At 40.7% G+C, this 22,249-nt stretch overlaps 1 protein-coding gene across 2 annotated transcripts in view; it reads left to right on the forward strand.

The window, feature by feature from the left end:
* Olf413 (DBH like monooxygenase olf413) overlaps positions 1-22,249 on the forward strand; it is a 174,998-nt gene that overhangs the window by 69,789 nt on the left and 82,960 nt on the right. Inside the window, exons 1-2 of one of the 2 annotated variants that reach the window (XM_070669137.1) lie at positions 9,091-13,041; positions 20,615-20,890. In XM_070669137.1, the coding sequence (XP_070525238.1) occupies positions 20,642-20,890 (249 nt within the window). In that variant the 5' untranslated portion in view covers positions 9,091-13,041; positions 20,615-20,641. Of the gene's footprint in view, positions 1-9,090; positions 13,042-20,614; positions 20,891-22,249 lie in introns of those variants that run through there. The other variant, XM_070669136.1, reaches the window with a different exon arrangement.

The raw sequence follows: 22,249 nt of genomic DNA on the forward strand, positions 1-22,249 counted from the left end.
CATTGTACCTCCGTGTCGGGCGTCTTAGCATACGCCTTATTTATCATGCATCGCTGTCTCGGGACTGCATTACACGACATCGTTAGCAGTTTTGAAGGCAGAAGGTAGACTAGCTTTAATTAATTTGACAGCGTACAGAAAGGTGTTTACTATTTTTCTCATCTTGTCACGCGAGCGATATATCTTACGACGATTTCCAGAAATAATTAAAATAATGTAATTCTCAGGCTGCATTCACATTCAGACGAACCGTTCAATTTTTACAAAACGATAATCATTAAAATTTAATAACTTACATAAAATGCATTTTTTTTTATTTTTTTGCGAAAAGGTACGTGAAATATTTTTTCTTCTCACTTACGGACTTTTGTTTTCTTTTTTAATTTAGAAATTCTTTCGTCTTAATAAAGAACGATTCTTTATTGCACAGAGGCGCTTGTAAAGCTACCATAAAATTGAAATCTTCAAGTAAAACCGTATAGTAAGTGGAATGCGGCGTAGGTATGTAAAAAAACGCACAGGTCGTGGAGTACCGGTAGTCGTAAGATTATTTTTTCGTTTATCTTTCGTTGTCAAGCGCGTCGTATGAAACTTAAGGTTTCGCTGCACGGCGCGTCCAATGTTTAATTAATCGACTGTTCTTGATGTATTTGTCTAATGCGACGATAGCACGCGAAGAAATCGATCATTAAATAGTTACGCGAGCATGTAATGTGTCGTGCGTAAAGATTCACATGTGAACTGGATATTTACAATAAATGAAATTGCCTGATTTCCAGTTTTATTTGTCTAATATAACGACAGCGATGGTCCGAGAATCGCTATACATAATTACGCGGAATGTAACGCATGAAGATCCGTTATTCCCGCATTTGCATATCACATTTGATGTTAAATACAATGCATGCATTTATCAAACTTTGAGCTTTATTTATTCGTCGTGAAAATCACAGTAAAATAAAAAAAAAAAAAGAAAAAAGAATTATATTCGTGCTTTAACGTGAATCGCGCACGCTTGACCCGTTTTGTCCTACATTTAACATTATCGCCTGAGTCTCGAGTGTTGCCTAAAATTCCAGTGCGTTCGCTTGACAAATATTCGATAAAACCGATTGTGTCGCATTTGTGTGACGATTTTCATCGTATTGTCACGTATAACCGCGCGCATTTTATTGCACGTAGGTAGTTTTATTATACTTTCATATATACGTTTTATTACTTTGTTCGTATAACGAATATTGTTTTTTTTTTCTTTTTTTTTATTTTAACTGTTCTAATACGAAAATCGGACGTATCGGTTTGCGAGCCGCGCGATAATAGAAAAATTATTACCGCATTCGCGCGCACCGTCGTGGTTAATGTTAATATGCGAGAATACGTCAGCACCTAACCGATAAAAAACGCACTTTTATTTATTATTAATATTTTTTTTTTTTATTTAATTTTTTGCAACGGCTTGCCAAGGCGTTTTCGTTGCCGGCCGGAAATTGATTTTCCGCGACATACACGTCGCGCACACCGGCACGTGAGAGTGCGACAGGTTTCTTTTTCTCTCTTTCTCTTCCGCAGAGGGAAAGAATATCTGGCTATCGATCGAATTTCCCCGATAATATGGCGCAATTGATCGACGTGTCGCATTGCAGCTGCGGCGAAATCCAGTTTATCTGGAGTATGTCGTTCAAGACGTAGCGATCCTGTTAGACGGCACCAATATTTATGTATCTTCGGCATATTCGATTTAAAACTTTGCCGCTGGGATAAAATCGAGCGGCACGGGCGGAATAAGAAACACATAAATTGCAAAGAGTCATCTCGGAATAAAAACGAAATAATACATTGAAAATAGAATGTTTGGTACTTCGTTCGCTCGTTTGTGCTCGAGTGAGATCTAGGGAGGGTAACCTTTCGTGTGCCTGGCGTAAAAAGAAGCGGCTGGTAACCTAGGGCATATTCAAAGCCCAGAGATAAAGGGAACGTGCAAGGCAAACGGACCCAAGAGCGATCTTTTCGCCTCCAGCCACGAACGTGACTTCGGCGTGTCGTCCAAGTCGCGGATGTCGCGTGCTCGCGGTCGTTTGTCACGCTCGCGGTGATTTATACAATTACCTTACGCCGAGTGCTGTTTGTTAACAGCGTGTAGAGCCGCGAGTCTCGACGTCATCGTCCCGAGAAGTGTATGTCGCGCTGGACCGTTGCGCGTTTTGCCGGCTGACCGAATTCGCATTTAGCTGACGAAAGTCGCCGGGTGGCGACTAACGCGCGTCTCGACTTGCCAACGTAGTAGGTGCAATTAAGCTAATGTCGCCTCCGGCCACCGAACGAACACTCGCATCTCTTTGAGAACAACCCCGTTTCGTATACACTGTATTTGCACGCGCCCGCTCGTATGCGTTATACGTACGTACATGTGTACGTTTATCCGCGCAAATGACGGTCGATGTTGAGCCCAGTTGGCCCGGCGGTTGATATTTGATACTAATTGAAATAATTGCGCGATCCCAATCTCTTATACGTAACGGTAAAACCGGCGTGAGGGAGGAAAGGGGGTCAGTCACGGCATATCCCATTGCGGCGCGTAATAGATATGACGCAGATAAGACTGGAACAGATGCATCTTGAACGACAAAGAGAACTCCACTTATATATTAAATAGTAATAATTTTTATGACTATATGTAGATGCCGCGGGACGGATAAATGAAGTATTTCCGTAAGATATTGGTTTGCGAGAGAAAATGAACGGAGGAATTGTTTTAGAAAAGAAAATGTATAAATATACTATTCAAATATTTTCTGTACCGGCGATGAGAGATATCTCTCTTTTCTCATCGCGAAGAATGATGGTATAAATAACCGGCCTGTGTGCCTGTGGAGAAGACGAAGGTGTCTGTCATAAAGTCGACGACATGCCTTTAAAGGAGCGATACTCGAGCGAGCTGCCGCGAAACTTTTCTTATAAATTCCTCACCTAGCCCTAAAACAAAATAGAAGTTTCACGCGACAGGAGCGTAAAACTTTAGAGATTTCGCAATGAATACTTTATTAACGGGAGATCGAACACGTAAAAAAGTATATGACAGCCGTAAAGCGGGTTCTGGTTACAACAACGGATAGCTTCGCCCTTCTGAATTTCATGCAAAAATCTATCGCGATACGATATGTATCAGTAAAATACGGTGGATGGAAGAAGAGGGATCGCGAAAACGTTCGCTGACGAAAAGCCTTGCACTCGTCATAACCAAATTATACGCTTCACTCACGAGCGCGTTAAATTGCAATTAGCGTCCGTTTTTCGATTCTCTTCCGCCATTTCTCTTTCGGTTTTTTTTTTTTCCTTCCTTTTTTACGCACTAGACACTGTCGATATGTCTGTAGTATTCGGCAATATTTCTTTTTAAAGGAACAACTTTTCGCCAGCGTTTTCACACATTAAATCAAAGTTTCCACGAATGCAAAATATATTTTCCATATGAAACGTTTAAAATTAAGTATTTTTTGTGAAAGCGCGAACAAATTTTTGCATTTGCTAAACAATATTTGTAATTTAAGGTTTATAATTTAAATTATTAAGATTTCCTGTATTTTATCATTAAATAAGACGAGATATATTTTAATTAAAGAAATGGAACATCGTTTATCAATCACAACGTTAAGCTGTAATGAAACTTTGCTGTTAATGAAACTTTATTGGAAGTTTGATTGTTGTTTGGAAATAATCTCTTTGAAGATACCGTTCTTCTTCACATACTATATCTCAGTTCGGTCAGGCTGAACGGTTTGGAAACGTGAAAACATGGGATGTAGCTACATGGGACCGTAAGCCGCTTGAATTCAATTAAGACTTGATAAGGTAGATTACGACGAAACTCTAGAGAATGTACCAAAAATATGTTATGTGTGTCAACATATACTTTTGAAGCTATATAATTAAAATGCAAATTACATCTCGATTATATTACACTTTTATGGATGTTATTGTTACATATTAAAAATTATGTTATTATTAACTAATTAAGAGGACGTCGCATTGTTCGTGCGAATAATTTATCGACGGTATCATAAACACCGTAGTTCATAAATTTTCACGGTCGGTTAAGTGCCATTAATTATGTGCCTATTTCCTTTTATGAATTTTCAAATATGCAAATTTCGTATTGGGATAACGTACCTCTCGCGTGAACGCTTTGTCATAACGTGTATTATTACATATGTATGCACTTCCGCGTATGCCACCGCATTCAGCATCAGTAATCGAATGCATCTTGCCGCAACGGCGGCGATCATCGATCGCAATCGGAAGCGCCTCGAAGCGCCTCGAGAATCTCAGATGGATTCACGTCGCGTGGATCGGGTCGTACATAACGAACCACCTCCGGTCTTGATGCATCTACTCGAGACCGATATAAAGATACCGTAGCTACGTAGGATCGCGGTTTTCTTAAGAACTTCAATTCTGTTATATAAAATGGAAACTCGGAATTTTTCGTTAAAACGGTGCATAATAAATATTCCTTTCGCGTTTTCACAATTAGAGCTTTCGCGTATAAAATTGAAATTAAAAATTTTGAGGAGCAAAAACATATTTTTATATTTGAAAGTTTCATATTTCAAGAACTGAAAGGTTGCATTTTTATTTCATGTTCTTACTTACTTCGCCGAAGCTGAATTCAAGGTTTTATTTTTGCGAAAAAGTTTAGCATGGAATTCTTATTCCCGGTGTAGGAATTAAGTTTCTCGAGATCCCTACGCTTTGCGAGGAGCCCTGAACTATCCTTGAACCGGTCTCTCTCGCATCTATCCACATCTGCGGCGAGAGCGGTCTGCGGTTTATCCCTCATTACGCGCGATTCGTTCGCGGCAGGAACGCGCTCTCATCGCTCGATTTTCTCCCGGTCGATTTCGCGGCCCTCTTCGCGGCTTCTTCATCGCGGTCCACCGTCGCAGTTATTTGCCGATTTGCAACTCGCCCCGGAGCACGTGATAACGAGGCTCGTGGTGAGCGAGGAAATCGTCGGCAGCACCAATCGCTGCCGATCGCCGCGAGCTCGCACTTTGTATGCATCTTTACTGGCGCGAGAACTGCAGTTCTCGCCAGTACAGATGATGTAAATGGATCATCGTCACGATTATGGATACGTGCGCTGGTTTTTACAACGACTTCCTCTAGGAGAAAATACCGTCTTAGTTTTAAAACGTCTGACATTTTAAAAAGACGAGGAAAAATACATAAGTAATATCTAGTTTCAAATACATATAACGCGGTAATTTAATTATTGATTAAGTTACAACAAAATTCAACCCGCCGTCACGGCGAACAATATTGAAGACTGTTCATATTTTATATTTTTATATTACTTTTACATTGCGATTTGATTGTTTGTGGCAACGAATAAAATTCAACGAAAATCATCGAGTGTTTTCTACATTTTTACAATTTGAAGAATTGACGATCTCGCAGATTATTGCATTATATATAACCGCCTAATGATTCCGCGACTAGCGTGGCCGGAAAGCAATGATGAGAATCCCATTGAATGGGGTTTGGCGAGGATGGAACGGGCAGAAAGAAGTCGGCCCTTCGAAACGAATCGCCACAATTAAGCGCGCAATTATTCGCCCCCGAAGACGTCTCGAAGGCTCCCGTTAATTTAATTTGCCTCGCGGGGGACGTTGCCGGAAGAAAAACGATCGGCAAGATTGCGAATCGCGGGAGGCGACGTCGAGGGGAAAATCGCGCTTAGCTGTATTTTCCGAATGCGAATCGAAAGTTACGCGCCGTCTCCGGGCCGTTCACAATCCCGATAATGAAACCGCTCCGCGCTCAGCTCCACCGCTGTTTATTTTTCCATAGTAATTGCGCCGCCTGCTTCCTGGACCCGACAAGACTTTTTAGATTAGGCCAAGTTGCTTTTGGGTCGTGTATGAATTACCTGAGCCATTACGTAGAAAAGGTTTTCGTGAATTTGCGGGCGAAGTCGATTCACTTAAATGGAATTAAACCCATTTACAGAATCGAAAATGGTCATTGTAAAGTAACGTCGAAAAGCACTCCCAGGTGAACATTAAAAGTTAAAAATCGAAAAGGGATTACTTCGAATTTAGATAAACTGCGGCTATTTTTCCATGACGACATCGCATATAATAACGTAAATTCATTTATAGTCGAACAAGAAATAAGTTCTCGACGTTTTAAGTGAGCTTCTGAAAGCTATTCGATGCTTCACGGCACATATTGAATTGTTCGCAAATAAATATTTGTGATAAAGATATACCTTAGAGGAACGAGAATTGGATACTAAAAGGAAGAAGAAGAAAAATACGATTTCTCTGCGATGGTTGCAATGTGTAACTTGGAAATATATGATGCACGCGATACGTTTAACAAAACATTGATTGAAGATGCAACCATTTCAGTTACATGCGTATTATATAATAACGAGAAAATCTCAGTCTCGCTAGGAAAGCAATTAAATCAAAGTCAAAAGTGCACGAAAGAGAGAAAAAAAAAGAGAGAGCTCGGAACAGCGAACAAAGGGCAAAAATGTGAAATAAACGTAGGCGGGAATGAGTTAATTGTACACCTGTATCTTTTGTTCCTTGCACATTCCAGCACAATGCAATCGTAATTAGACGTCGGCCTAGTAATACAACGCGCGGTAAACGCAGCGCGTTGGATCATTGTGCGAGACGGCGCAACATTTGATGCCTTGTATTCAAAGACAAACTTCGCGCTCGAATACAAAGAAAAAAAAAAAAAATGATGGACCTCGCGTTTTATCTCTCCCTTTCGCAACAAGTCTACGCGGCCGGTCTCTCAATCAACCGAGACTATTTGTTCTTCTTCGCGCACAATGATCTTCGCGCGATCCCTCCATTCGGCGATAACTAGAAGAATTGTCTGGCGATCCGCCGTTCCTCGATGTCGATCCCGAAGCATATTGGCCGCGAATGGAGCGTCGGCGGCTTTTTACCCATTGTCTCGACACCGCCTGCGTACGTGTCTATCGTCGTGAGGCATCGCGGGCGATAAATCGTCCGCGAGCTCGTCCTGCCGCCCCTCGCGCGCGATGCCGCCGACGAAGGGAGCGCGTGACTTTGCGCTTCCGTTCCCGCAGGTGCACGCCGCACACGTTCCGGTCGCAGCAGCCATCATTGCGGTACCGGGGACAAAGGTGTCTTAAATGTACTTAACGCACCAGGTCTACCTACTCGCCCAATCCTAGCCTTCTCACGGTAACGCCTTTTTTTTTTTTTTTTTTTCTTTTCTTCCGACACGCACGGAGTAAAACGCCGACGGTGCATTTTGCCGAGAGCGACGTGTGTAATACATTGAGAAAAGATGGATTTTAATTTTTTTATCTTTATTTTTATTAATTTTTTTTTTATTGTGTCATTATTGGAAAAGAAAAGCGAAACTGTTGAATTATTTGTGATATTATAACGTCACGGAGGTGAAATTTCTTCGATAGAGATTATTTTAATTTTTTTTACTAACACGGGTTTTAATATTGCTTTGTATCAAAGGGAAATATTGATTTGCTTAAATTATTCAAGTTCGAGAATTAAGTAACAATGTCTTGATTAAAGTGATAACGATTAAAGCGAACGTTGAGTGTTATAAGATAGTCATAAGCGAGCGTTGAACGATCAAGATACGAATATTGCAGCGTGATATCTCTCGACGAGATCCATTACACGTGCTGATTGTGCATAGCCGATGCTGGCTTTTAGAGAACATTGTCGACTACTACAGGAAGCGTAGCTATCCGAATGGTAACTGTAATAGGCAATTTAACGATAAAGCCGGTTTACACTGCTATTCCGCCAGCCAAACAAAATATAAAGCCAAAATGATAAATTACTTAAACTTTTTATTCGGCGCAACGAGCTAACGAATTATTACGAATTATTGAACGACGTGTCGTTCAGTTTTCGCATTTCGCGGAGGATGAAGAAGTCGACTTGCCCTCGTAATCATTTCGGGAACACAAAGCACAACGTTCCGTCATTCCTGTCATCGCTATATCGCGCGGGAACACGGACGGATAACCGTGTAAACTTCAACTCGTAAGAGAATTTACGGCCGAGAGGGCGAGAAATATTTGCTGAAGTTCCGACCATCATCATCCGCCGGTAGTATCGTCATCATCGGCCATTCCGTAGGTCCTCGGGTGCTTTCGCGACCTCACTTTAAAGGGATAACGCGTTCGGAGACTTATCTCATAATATATTTATAGTGACGTTACGATGGCTATATATTATCCCTCCATTGCCGCCACCGCTGTCCCTTCTCGCTCGGCCGATGTATTATGCATTCCGAAGGCGATGTATTCTCGCATGCGCGAACGCGCGCGTTATCCGCCTTATACATTTTTGACCTGAATCTATCGGCTTCGCGCTATAGCTCGTCACTATACGGGCGTTAATTCTCCAAAAAACGTGTTCTTATTGATAAAAAAATGTGAATTCTTCGCAAATTCTCGTTTCGCCGAGCGCTATATTAGCGATAGAAATTTTTTACAAACTTAAACAATTCCATTTGTAATTAATGACTATTCAGTAGTTCATAATTCACACGATGTATGGTGCCTTGTATAATTAACAACTTTAATAAAATATACATATTGTAATATTAACCGATGAAATGTTTTTTTCTTTTTTAATATTTTTTTCACTCTCAACGTAATAAAAAAAAAATAATACGACATATGTATTTTATATTTTATAAAAGAATAAAGCAGGAAATTTTTACACGTAAAGCTTTTATACATCTACAGATACACCGGCATGCTTTTCTAGATTGACACTTTTTGCCGCTAAAGACCGGTAAAAATAATTGTAGCAACGTAAAAGCAACTTGTGTGTCCGAGGGCACGCAACAACTGGAATTTCTTTCGTTTCGCTTCTTCCTTTTTTCTCCCCCTTTTTTCCTTATGCGGGTTAAGAAGAGTTAGATTACCCTCACAGTGTGTTCCGCAGGCTAAATAACCAATTATGAATACCCAACGCTCATCTGCGGGCACAAGCCGAGCCGCGGTCTCGCGGTTGACGTCGTCGAGGTTTCCTCGATCCCTGAAGAGAGCCTCGACGATGACGTACTCCTGGCCTATTACTCCCTCATTTGCCCCGAGTCCATAGAAACGTAATTAAATCCTCCGAGCAAGAACGCAAAGCGAATCCGTGGGAAAGCCGAGATCGCGAGAAAAGAAAGAAAAGAGAAAAAGAAAAAAAAAAAAAAAAAGGGGAAATAGGTCGCCGAGATCCTCTTTCGCGTACTTTTGACAAGCTTGCGTTAATCGGCACTACTAGGTCTGGCGGTCTCCTCGTCGTTTTTCAAGAAGCTAATTGGCTGAACGTTGTAATTAGCGAGCCTATCACGAGCGAACGTGACGGAGGAGCTTGCGATCCCATTTTCGTTCTAGAGGTGTTATAAACGGTGCACCGCTTAATGATTAAGTACCAAGTGAAATAGAACATAAGTAGAGCACGATTACAAATGAACTTATAGTTAAATAAGTAATTATACATTTAAAAAAAATTTCTGCACAAACAATTATATTTCCTTTGTCTAATATTGTCTTGTAAGTGAGTCTTTTCGGAGTATGATAAATTTCGTTCTCCTTTTCATCCCTTTTTCTCTCTCTTTCGCTCTCTTTTTCGCTCGCTCTCACGGGAACGGTATTCCTTTTCTCATTTCCAGCTTTCTGCGTCCCATCCCTTTCTTTCTTCGAGTTACTTTTAACTTTCGAAGTTTATCTTTCCGCGCACCACTCCCACACAGAGTCGTTTGCCTCGCGATGCAACTCGCGGCTTCGATACAAACTTTACACTTAGTGCATTATGAATACCACGATTTTGCGAACTTATTCGGTATGGCCATTTTTAAAAGGGAAAACTGCGAACCGCGTGAATCACACTAGTCTCATTCGTTTCTTCTTTTTTCTCCCCTCCCTCCCTTTTTAAAAAAGAAATTTGCATTAAATTGCTAGATGTCTAAAAGTTTCTCGAGAGCGAAACTTATATTACGAAAATAGATAATGTATCATTCAGTTAGAAATTATTTGCTCGGAGGTATTTGAAATTTTTTGGAATATACTTTATTAAAAATATCCTATATATTTAAGTTGTAGTTATATGAACGATATAAAATATTATTTTTCAATTTTACCGCAAATTACGATTTAACGAGGCTTCTAAAAGTGAAGAAGAAAATAAAAGATAATGATAGAAAAATTATTTGGGTAGAATCGGTAATGAATTACGATGGTATTTTAACGACTGCTATCTCAATTGGGGAAATTATTTAAATAATGCATAGGTGTTCATTAAAAGCGTGCTAATGAATTCAATTGCGTGACATTTTTAGCATTCCTATCTGATTGTCTGTCAATGATATGTATTTATCTGTATATATATACTTTGGTATAGCTAAAATATCCCATAAAGATAACGTCCATCCGGTCGAGTTCTCCGATTAATTTATTTCACTCGATAATGTTGTACGTTTGGTCAATTAATTGATGTAATGCTGCAGTAATTTTATAGACCTGTCGCGGCAAACCACACTAAAGGACACACCTTCTTTTGTAGTATCTTATACATCCTCGTAACATTTTTATTATACTTTCAAAGAATATAATTTTATATTAACCAAACGTGAGTTGAAAAAAAATTTTGTTTTAACAGTTAAATTAAAAAATACTATTTAATTCAAATAAAGTTAAAATATTAAATTAAAATTTTAGGATACAATTTGAATAAAATTAAATAGAAGACACATACTTTTATATCTTTCCTGAAATTTAATGGAACAGCTTTTTTTTGGTCTATTAATTGTCATTTTTTTTCAAAATTTTTAGTTTAATTTTAGGTACATGTTGAAATCAAAAAGTGTTTCACATTTATTTATGAATTTTACCATCGAATTTAATTTTAAGCTATTGTATTAATTTTATACACAACGTGACAATTTTCTCAAAGATTTTATAAAATTGTTAATAAAAAAAAAAAAAATTATTATTGAACTGAATTTTATTAATTGAGAGAAATTAGAATTTACGGCGCGTTAAATCATTTGAGTAATTGACGAATAAGGAAGTTCAAGCTTTAACTTTGTCCACGCTTGCTCGTGGAACTTCGTTGGTTCGATACAATGACGTGTTTAGGCACAATTAACAAACCATTGCATCAACTAAATCACTAAATCGCTGCAACGATCATACATAGAATACGCTCTCATTTGCAATTAGAATTGGTAGGTGGATTATTCATTGTGCGTAACGACGTTGAGCATCGTATTAATATCGATCTATTCCAGCTTTCGTATATTCGCTTCAGGCTCATTAAACTCTTCAACAATAATGGCGATTAAGTGAACATAATGCCATTGATCATAATTTAATATTATTTAGTAAATCAGTGGTAATTAATTCTTATCCGCAAGATAATGAAATAATTTATTACAACAAGATCTTCATTGCCCGAGTTACCCACTTTGTTTTCTATTCTAAAATAAAAAATTGATGTTACGCGTGAATTGTTATTAAGGATCGCTTTATTGCGCTACTATATTCCGTGCGACTGTTTAAGAAATAAATTTTTAAGCAACAGACAAATATTCGGAGTATCAGATTATTTTTGGAGCTTACTCGAACGGGAGTTTTATAACGACGACGAACAGCTGACTAGAAAGTAACGATTGGTCTCGGAATCGCGAAAGAAAAATATGCTCGAGCGTCGGACGCGACGCTCTTCTGTTTTGGTGGAGGACGCCTCGAGCTCGCCAAGCGCATAAAAAAACGTAAACAAATCAGATGCTCGTCGAGCTCGGCCTTCACGAGAACTCCGCGCGAGAAGGAGACAGCGTTCAATTGACGATCGAACCTACAGGGAGGCGCGGGAGGGTGTGCGGGAAGAGATAAGGCATAGGAAACGATGGTCACTAACCGGCTCTTTCATTTTTCGGCTCGTGGTCGAAAGTTTGACAGTCGCGAATTATCGTCGCAGATCTTTATCGAGAATTTACAGGAACACGGTCTTCCATCTTTGCAAGACGAGCAGCGACCAATCAACGGCCGAGTTGCATCGTCTGTCTCACTTTTTTACGCAGTTGTCCTCTTCCCTCTAACGGCCGAAATCTCTGATGGTCAGTCTAGCTGCGGAGCCTCGGACGTGCGGACGTGTCGCTAATCGCTCCGCAGCTACGCGTATTTTCGGCCGCGCATAGAAAGTTTTCGCACACCAAGTAGTATCGACGTCGTCGAGTCAAGTACGAACGATCGTTTCTGTACTCCTCCGTCATCCCGCTCATCGCCGTGTGCTCCGTTTCGTGCGTCGAAAAAATGCTTCGGACGGACAAAGTTACGTCGCGAGAGCAGCGCGCGCGGAGCGTCCGGCGTGAATTACCCCGCGTATTACTCGGGCATTTCCGAGCGGCCATTAAAAAACTTTCTTCGGCAGGTTCCGGCAACCGTCACCGTTAGAGTGAGAGATCTGCACATCGCCCGTCTCTCTCGTCGCGATCGTGATTCTCATTCTATTACACGCCAGTGATATTTGAGGAACTTGAACGAGATTAAAGTGCGTGAAGAATATTTCGCATCGCGGCTTCGCTTCATTCGCCGCTCGACGCAACTTCTCGGTTCGTTCTATCGACGGGAATTGATCGAAGGATCAAAAGGACCTCGTTTACATCGCGTCGGTTTCTTGCGTCGAGATTGAGAACGATTTACAGAAAGACTCGGACGTAAGTGACGCTACGAATATCGGGAATGGAAATTAATACAACGTATGATCGTTCGTCGCGTTTCTTAATTTAAATCGGAAAAAATCGCCGCGATAATCCGTCGTTCTTTCGGTCGTTCGTCTCTCGAGTGATAGTGATTATAAAAAAAAAAGCAGTGGAATAGTTTCAAGGGATTTAAAGTGCTGCCGGACGGCAAAATAATCTAGAATACTGCCACGAAGGAAAGGAAGGACGGAAGGATGGACGAAAAAATGGGAAATAACTAACAACACGTCGTCGGCCGTAGATCATTCAATCGTAATTATCTTAAAGAAATTAATATAATTAATTACCGTCCGAATTTAATAACGCGCATTCTGTCATCTGCGGTAAAAAAAAAAAAATAGAATATAAATAGATAAATTAAAAAGAGGCGTATATCGAAAAAATGTAATAATTAAAATATGAAAAAAAAATTCTAAGTCTTCTTTGGAAAAGCTCGTTTGCAACGTGACATACTTTTGTATGTACGTGCATGTTAATAAAAATCGGAATTGTGGATTTCATGATAATATCGAACTCTGCGACCTCGTTATTCTGTGGGTTATGATGTATGATATCTATTTGTTTTTGATCCTTAACTTTCCATTTGCCGCACACAGAGCTATTAATCTTCATGCATGACGTAAACGATAATGCTGTAGAAATGCTTTTTTAATGGAAATATCGCAGGTCTTTTGTGACTCGTTTCTGTTCTCTCCTAGTTTACTGTGTAAATCGTTCGCGATAAAAAGCGATGAAAGTCAAAGGGTTTTTCTAGCATACAAGTGTCCGTACCTAAATGCACCGACAATCCGGATTAGCCGGATGACTTTGTTTGTCCGAATGGTAGTTTTGCCAATGATATTCAGCTGAGGTTATTAAATTCTAGTTTAAAATTGCTTGGAAGTAGATTAAATTTTCATTACTGTGAATAACAGTCTTTAAAAAAAAAAAAAGAAAAAGAAAAAAGCGTATAAATTGATTACAACATAATTTATGACGGTTGAAATTTTTTTTTGTTGCGACTGGCATGCGACGGGTCAAATTTTTATCAGATGTAGACAGGCGGAGAAAATTCGGCCAACTAGTCAATCAGCTGATCAACATCAGAGTAATCAGAGCCTGAGTTTCAATTGCGGCGCTTGGGATTGATTGAAGCTCCCCGAGAAAAAGCTCCCCTTTTCCGAGTTTCGCTAGAGTTTTCGTGTCTCCGGACGGTAAAACTCATTTCATTAATGCGTTCGACGGCTCGTCGCGCGCTTCGCGATATCGCTCACGTAACTCCTTCCGACGTTGCGTGCGTTGTTAAAGTAACGTGCACGGTCGCGATTAGCGAGGGCACCGTTGCATTAAACGGTGCACCAAGTTCCAGCAGTCTTACGCAGAGTCACGTACGTACACTCATTTGTAGCTGTCACGACTGCGGATAAGAACGCCCGGTGTTTTTTTTTTTTTCCTTTTTTTTCTATTCGTATTTTTTTTTTTTTTATTTAAGGACATTGTTGAATTTTTTGTTTAGCTAATCGAACGAGAAAAGAAGTGTGTCGCGCGTACCAGACACGCTATGAATTAATCCTTCATTCTCATCGTATGAGATGTGTATCCGAGGAAAAGGAGAAAATATAACAACGTACGTTCTCGTCAGCTTGACGTTGTGAAAATTTGAATTGGTAATTTCGTGAAACGGATATATCTTTCCGTGAAAAACAATTCTCCGCGAACAACGATGTACGCCGCTGGTAATATTTCAAGTTTAGCGGATGTGTATTTTTTTTTTTACGGATTTCAGATCCTCCATGTGCTCTACCAAATTGCGCTCGCAAGCTGAAGTTGCATAATTAAACCTGCATATTCATAGCGATATGCCGTAATGAGCGTTTTGTCGCACAAATAGTTTTTAGCAATTAACAAAGTGGAAATTGGCCGGGATTGTACATATCTATACGTATATTGAGACGCGCTGACTTCTCGCGATCGGTGATTCCGTTATTTCCGCGCGGATGACGCGTTCATTCTATTAATCCGCCATCTCCGCTTGTCGTTCAGCTTGATCATCATCCGTAACGCGTTCGGACTCCGGATGCCCGATCGCGATAATAACGCAATTTGGATCGCGTCCCAGACATCTTCACACCACATCGAACGATTTTACGGGCGTTAATTGGTACGTTCGGTGCCTGGCTATGTCGGCTTGTATATCCTTCCTTTCTCATTTTTTTCCTCGACATCTGAAGAGGACCGATGTCAGCCTGATGGATGGGATGCAGTCGTGTGCATACTCGAGGACGCTCTCGATATTAGTTCGTCGACCTCGTTTGCCGCTTAAGACAGTACGATGCCTCGAAATACTTAAATTTAATTGAGACCTTTATTAATATAGAAAATTTCTCAGTTACCGATAGTTTTTAATATCGAGCGTGTTAATAATAAAAAGAAAAAGATTCCTCGCGATATATTTATTGCGCTTTGAATGTAATTTTTTTATTAATTATCTGTCTATGCGTTAATTGTTACGGTTGGTAATTATAGATTTTCTTAAGAAAATTAAAATTAATCTTACAGGCGCCGGGAAAAGTTTACAATGTATAGGTAGCACGGTGTTTGAGGACACTTATTGATCGCGTAAATGCGTCGGCGGGACGATATTTCCAATGGCAGTAGACTGAGCTAGAGATTCGGGCGTGTTGAAATTTATGTGAAATTCCAAGCGGAGCCTCACCCACACACGGACAACACGTGCTCGCGAACCCAAGTTTTGCTTTTGACATTTGTCGGCGATATCGTGCTTTATTTGTTCCCCGATGCTGCCGCCATACATCGCGGCCAGCGTTTTTGCATACACCAACGACTTCGGGGACGGTGCGATGCGCTTTCTTTCGGATAAATCAATATGCCGGCGCGCCGGTAAACAAGTAAATCAACGCGGGGTAACGACGCGCGACACGGAAGTGCACCGATCGACAATTGTGCTCGCATGTCTGAAGTGTTTTGTGAGAATATAATTTAACTCGGCGTGCGTTCGCCAATGCTTCTTCCCACTGTCGTCTTAAAATAAAATTTCTGATAACTCTATCGGACGGTTTTTGTATTTGGAATTAATTTTGAAAATTATATATTATTCATATATTATATACGTACGTGAATATAAAAATGATAAATACGTCAAAGAATATGTGAGCAAGTGAGCTTTATAGAAATATGCATTCTGCAGTTTTTTTTTTTTTTTTTTTTTAATGTTGAGTAAAAGCAGGAATTTCGCGATCTTTTTCTCATTCTTGAAACTGAAAAGAAATACAATACGAAGAGAGTAAATTCGATCGATCATCTGGCAGACGTGCACGTGTGTGTGCGTGCGTGCACTATCACCGCGCGAATTTGTACACCCTCAATTCCGATGAGGTTCTCGCACCCGGTCGAGCGCTCATTATTTGCCAACTCGCCCATTCACGCCTCCGTACACGCGACACGTCGATTTATCGGACGACCAACATTTCGATTCGCGTCGTTTTCGCGAATCGGTCCTCGATTTATTTATCTTAGGGTGGAGTTTGCACCGACCGTGGGGGTGGTTTATCATCCTCGTGCGACGTCGCACCCCGTTGCGCTTGGCGTCGGTGTGCATACACGGCGGTCTCGCAATACCGTACTGGAAACGTATATTTACCCTTTACATTAATGAAAAATTGAATATTTTTCAAAACCGACGTGAATTATTTGGAAATTTCGAAAGTCACGGGGAAACCTGTCGCGGGTTCGTCGCGGAACGTGACTTGTTAAATCGTTGCGAGTCTTGACCGAGCACCCTGTATAGAGGAAACCGTGCCAGGCCGATGTCGTCGGTGCCAGGGCGCAATTGGAGAGCAATCGACTGAACGACACGCCGCAAATCAAACCGTACCCACGCGGTAGCTCCGTCCTCTGCGAGCCGCGTTCCCTTCGTTACGTCCCTTTCGCCCTGAGGACGGTATCCGCGCGCTCACCCTTTCGCGATCCACCACCGTTGTGTCCTCTCAATTTGAGCCGACGTTTCTCCATTGCACCGGAGCGGTTCGGGCAGCTGCTGCGACCAATGCATCACTTCGACGGAACGTTACGTGCACGTCGCACGCGCCGCTACTGTTAATTGCATCGATTGTTTTCGAGCCGCCAATCGTACGACGGCGGCGGATAGTCATTGGCTAAACCAAAGAGGATTAAACAGAAGAGAAGTTACGCGGCGACAGCATGTCACGCCATAGATTTATAGCGCTCCGTAATGAAAATGAACGCGATTTAATCCGCAACAACATTTCCACGTGGTAATTAATGGAGCGAAACTTTTTCTTTTTATTAAAAAAATAATTTTTATCTTATAGTTTTCCACGTGGTTACTTTAATGAAAATCAAATTTCAAAATGTTATTTTAATGGAAGCTAATTTAATTAGGTTTTTAAATTAATACACTTGATGAAAAAAGTGGAAAATAATATGCCAGAACAATGTGTTACATTGTAGTCATTTTTGCAATATTTTTCAACTGCTAATTCACGAAGTCACAACGAAATTTTTAATAAAGTATTATAAAAATATTCTTTTTATAATTTTTTTGGTAATAAATTAATTTAAATTTAATCTTTTCTAATTAGTTGATGTTTGATGTGATCAAGTTTAATTAATGTAACATTAACATTTTTTTTAAAAACATTGTGTAAATTTAGGAAGCAATTTTATCGATCGATCAACATAATTTCCTACTACAAGTTCATTTATTTTCTCTAATTTGTATTTCAAATTAACGTATTATAATTGAAGCTCAATCAAATGTTTAATTCATGTCACTTAGTTGCAATTCGCGTAAGCTCGTATTATACATCTGATTCCCCGATACGTCGGTTTTGTTAATCGATAGAACTGGCCGTCGCCTCTCCTTTGTATGCAAGCTCGACCCGTCCAATTATTTCCGCGTAACGTCGCTCTCCTGATACGCATATCCCGCTCACATCCCACTATTGCTGATTGAATTGACCGATTTTAATTTCGCGGTTAGTGCGCCAGTAAATCAGGCCAATTACGATCGTCGGTAATGCCGCGCACCTTGACCCCTATTAAATTATATGATTCTTAATCCGAATGGTCGCGTCTTTTTTTTTTTTTTAACTACGAGCGTTGCGGGCGTTATTTTGCATTGCATTATTGGTTTTAAAATTACCTATCTCGATGATCGAGAAAAATATATCGTGCTTGACAAATCACACACCTCGGCTCTATTTAATTGAAGTAGTTTATTAATTCGTTGCCAGATTTTAATTACGATGTACCTATTATATGATTAAAAAATATAAAAAAAAAAGAAAATAGACAAACCGTATTGTTTGTAGATTCGTTTGCGCAAAATGCAATCCTGTTAAGCTCATTGCACAATTACGTCGCAAATATTCGCCACAGCAAACATCGGTTCGAACCGCGCGATCGCGAGGGATTAAACCAGTTCGGCGGCTGGTATTTGATACCGAATTCGTCGATGATTTTCGCGCGTGTACACGCCGGATTGGCTTACTATTTGCGGCGCATCGGCCGATGCGCCGTGCCATTGTCGCCGTTAATTGAAACGGTCGTTTGCAGATCCGTGGTCGATTCCTGGTCGAGGGTTCAACCCGCTCCCGCTCCCTTCCGTCTTTCCCATCCTCGCCTCCTAGGTCACACGTGCGTGTTGCGATGCGCAGGTGCACGCGATCGGGATTCTATATTTTCATCGGTGCACTTGAAGTTGATCGGTGATCTCCATGAAGCGCGCTCATCTCCGCTTTATCGCGGTCGCCGAGCAGAAAAAAAAAAAGCATTGAAAAAGCATTGTACAGAGCGAGCTACAAGCTGTGTAACAAACATTAACAGGGTTGCGGTGGCGCTTGGAGAAAAACGAATCCCACGTGAACTTCAATTCCCTTCGGCTTTATTACCGCGCTGCCTCGTTCGGATTTTTATCCGCAATAATTACCTCAATCTCGTTGATCGCAATAATTGTTAACATGGACTATCAAACCCGCGCCGTTGTCCGCCGTTAATTTTCGGTGCCGATAAATTCATGGTTAAAATATATTTCCACAATTCTAGAATTTATTAGTAATACTACCCGCCCGGCAGAAATTGTATTGCACAATCCGTGCAAACAATGCGCCAATATCTCCCGTTTTTACCAATTTATTGAAACGTTCGAATGTAGCGCCTCTCCCCGATATTTTCAATCGAATAAATTTCGCTGCAAAAAATTTCCGAGCGTGCGTGTTTTCAGCCACACCTGCGATCTCGTGGATGGCGCGGAGCTTCGTAGTAGTTGCCGCCGCTACAGCAATCTCGCCCTTAACTCGCGCCACGCTCGGCGTGAAGCGCTTACTCCGCAAGTACAAATTGACTTTTTTCCTTCCCCTCGCGGGACGTGCCTGATTGCTGAAAATGCAAAATAAACGATGGCGCGGCTATCCCGGCCGACCTCAATCTGGCCCATCCCTTTTTCGAGACACGCGCGCGGTAAAACGAGAAATTCTCTTTGTTCGCGAATTTATTCCGCCGGAAACTTAATTTTCTCGCGCTTTCCTCCCTCCCTCCCTCCCTTCCCTCCTCCATTGAAGCGCCCGTTGCTTCGCCTCGCGTCTCCCGTTATGCCCGAAGAAACAAAGTGTTATCGCCGATAAAGAGGTCAATAGCAATTTTTACCGCGGAACAGGCGATAATGTCTTTGTTGAATAACGGTCCATTAAGCTCGCCCTGTCTGGTTCTTGAAAATGCAATACCGGCCACTACGCCGGCGCGAGGATAAATTAATCGTGACGTTGATCGTTATTTATGAGTATTTCTGCTTGGGAAAACGAGGCGGCCGGCTTACTCGTCGGATGTGTTTTCACGCTGTGAATATAAGCGTTATTCCAACATCTAAAACGAGTTGGACGTCATATTATTGTTGATACGGTCTTTCTTTTTAATTTTACTTTAATACAAATTTTTCTTTCTTTTTTTTTAATATCCGTTCTTTTGTTTGAAACTTCCGCGTATAGATTTACGAGATTTTATTCGTAAAGGAGTGGAAGTGAGTGGAACGCAAGCGTTAAATGGTCACAGCACCGCTCTAATGCTTAAGAACGATAAAATGCGACGTGTACGACTGTCGTACGAGTTATGTGAGAAAGCAAGCGCTGTACAACAAGATGCTCGTGCACAAATACACACGGCATGCATAAGTGATCATTTGCGGTTCAAACACGGCGAATATCTCAAAAAGCGTTTGTCGCGTAATCGGCAACAACGTTGGCATAAAAATACGTACACGATCATCGCGATATCGAAGAAAAATATCGAGCACGTTCAATATTACTCGTATTTGAAAATTCAACGGTTTTGTTGTCTTTAAAAATGCAACCGACTGGAACACGCGTGTGTACACATTGTTTTACCGACATTTAGCATTTTATTGCATTAGCGTTATTTCCTGAAAACGCTTAATGGCGCAAAATTACATTCCCAAGTAGATATTTATTAAACTTTTCATCATTAATGAAAAAGTTACGGGCGGGTAATAAATTCTTTTATTTTTTCTTTTTTTTTTTTGTTCACGAACGGTAAATCCGCGTTTCACGATTTCAATTTATGTAGTTATTAGTAGCGCAATAAGTATCATTTCTAATCGTTTAATTTCGTATGGAATTTCGCGTTTGGGGAAACTTAGGAGTATCTTACCTTGTAATATGCGGAATACATTACGCGAATAAACGTTATTTCTTGTTCCCTTATCCATTAAGCGGATTACATCTCTAAGTAGCATAAATTACTCCTCCGTAAATAAGACAGTTGCCTCAGGTATGCGTCGCTCCTGTTTCAGATGTTTTGAACGGCACCGCGCGGAAAGATGAAGACTGCGGTCGGCACAATTTTCCTTTTGCTGGTCGGTGGCGTCGTCGCTGTCGAATGGAAGCACAGCGCTGTCCTGGATAACAATTTCTTGGTACTCTGGACGCCCGATGAGAAGGACGTTACATTTGAGATCCAAGTGAAGACCCTTGGCTACGTCGGGCTCGGTTTCACGAAGGACGATGGCCGCGCAGGAGCTGACATGGTCATCGGATGGGTCGATAACAACGGTCAAGTCCACCTTCAGGTGAGTACCTTTTTATGTGCGGTATATCAGGCATTATCAGATTTCATGCGGCAAATCTCTTTTGACCCTCTCGCCCGAGTGCGTTCAAATTTAGACGCACTCTTGCCCGCTGTAATTATAAAACGAATATGTTGGAGAAATTAATAATCTGCATTAAGTAAACGTGGTTAAAGATATAGCAATTCAGTATAGTATCGATAAGATATCGTATGAAAATACGACCGTTCCCGGCGATTCTTCAAGTTCTATCGTGGAATACATTTGATTTAATAATACGTTAAAATTTAATAAATTAAAATTAAATTTTTATTTAATTAAAGATGATTTAAAATACGTGAAAGACGTGATTTCGTTAATAAATTTATACTTTTAAAATTTGATTGGAGAATCCCGAGTTTCATCGTTAAATAACTTCTTGACAAGGCCCGCCGTTGCGAAATCGATCATTTATTACAATATATTACCTTAATGGGAAGAAAAAGAAAAAAAGAACGTATATTAATCTGTTTCTGTACGCTGATTCCTATCGTTTAGGATGTACAAAAAGCTGCAAGTGGTAATAGCCGCCGCGTAGAGCATTCATATTAAAGCTCAATGATATTTAAATTAACCACGCCGACATCCCGCTTGTGTACGCAAAGCACCGGGGGTAAAGGGGTGGGAGGGGTGAGAGTAATCGAGAATAATTATTTCCGTGCTACTGATCGAGTGGAGTTCCCTCTTTGAATATTGTAAAGTCCGCCCTGGCACGCCAACATCGGCGATGGAACGCGCTTAATGGTAGTCATTCGGGAGATAAGTAATGGCTCTCCCGTTTCGATCGGCGCATCGGATAGTTATCAATCATGCCCACTAAAGCCGGCAGCCTGTCATTACGCGCTCTCCTCATTTTGCACGACACTCGGTACATCGAGGACTTGCCCGCGGAGGCGATTGCCTTATGTAATTTTTCCGCGAAAATGCGGTTCCCGTATAACGTGCTCGTCATCCCAATGCTGTTAATTTTTATCGTGGCCAAGAGAATTTGCGCGACTATGAAATAAATGTGGTCGCCGTTTGCATCAGCTAATCAGGCTACATGTAATAGTCTCTGCTTCTCTCTCTCTCTCTCTTTTATTCAAATTAATGTACTTTTCAATATACAAGAAGTGCCGTCCGGATTCAATTTTCAACTTTCGAATCGTACGGAGAAACCGTGACTTTTCGATAAATGAGAGAAGTCCAACGTTACAAATAAGGAAATTGGATTTGTTTCTTTTTTTTTTTAAGGAAGGGAAGAGAATTATTTTGTGATTTCGCTCGAGATCAATTTGATGTAGATAGCGTGATCTGTACGTCATTTTTGAACTCGGTGAAAGA

Source organism: Cardiocondyla obscurior, linkage group LG18 (genome assembly GCF_019399895.1).
Source record: "Cardiocondyla obscurior isolate alpha-2009 linkage group LG18, Cobs3.1, whole genome shotgun sequence".
In the NCBI taxonomy this organism is placed as follows: Eukaryota; Metazoa; Arthropoda; class Insecta; order Hymenoptera; family Formicidae; genus Cardiocondyla; species Cardiocondyla obscurior.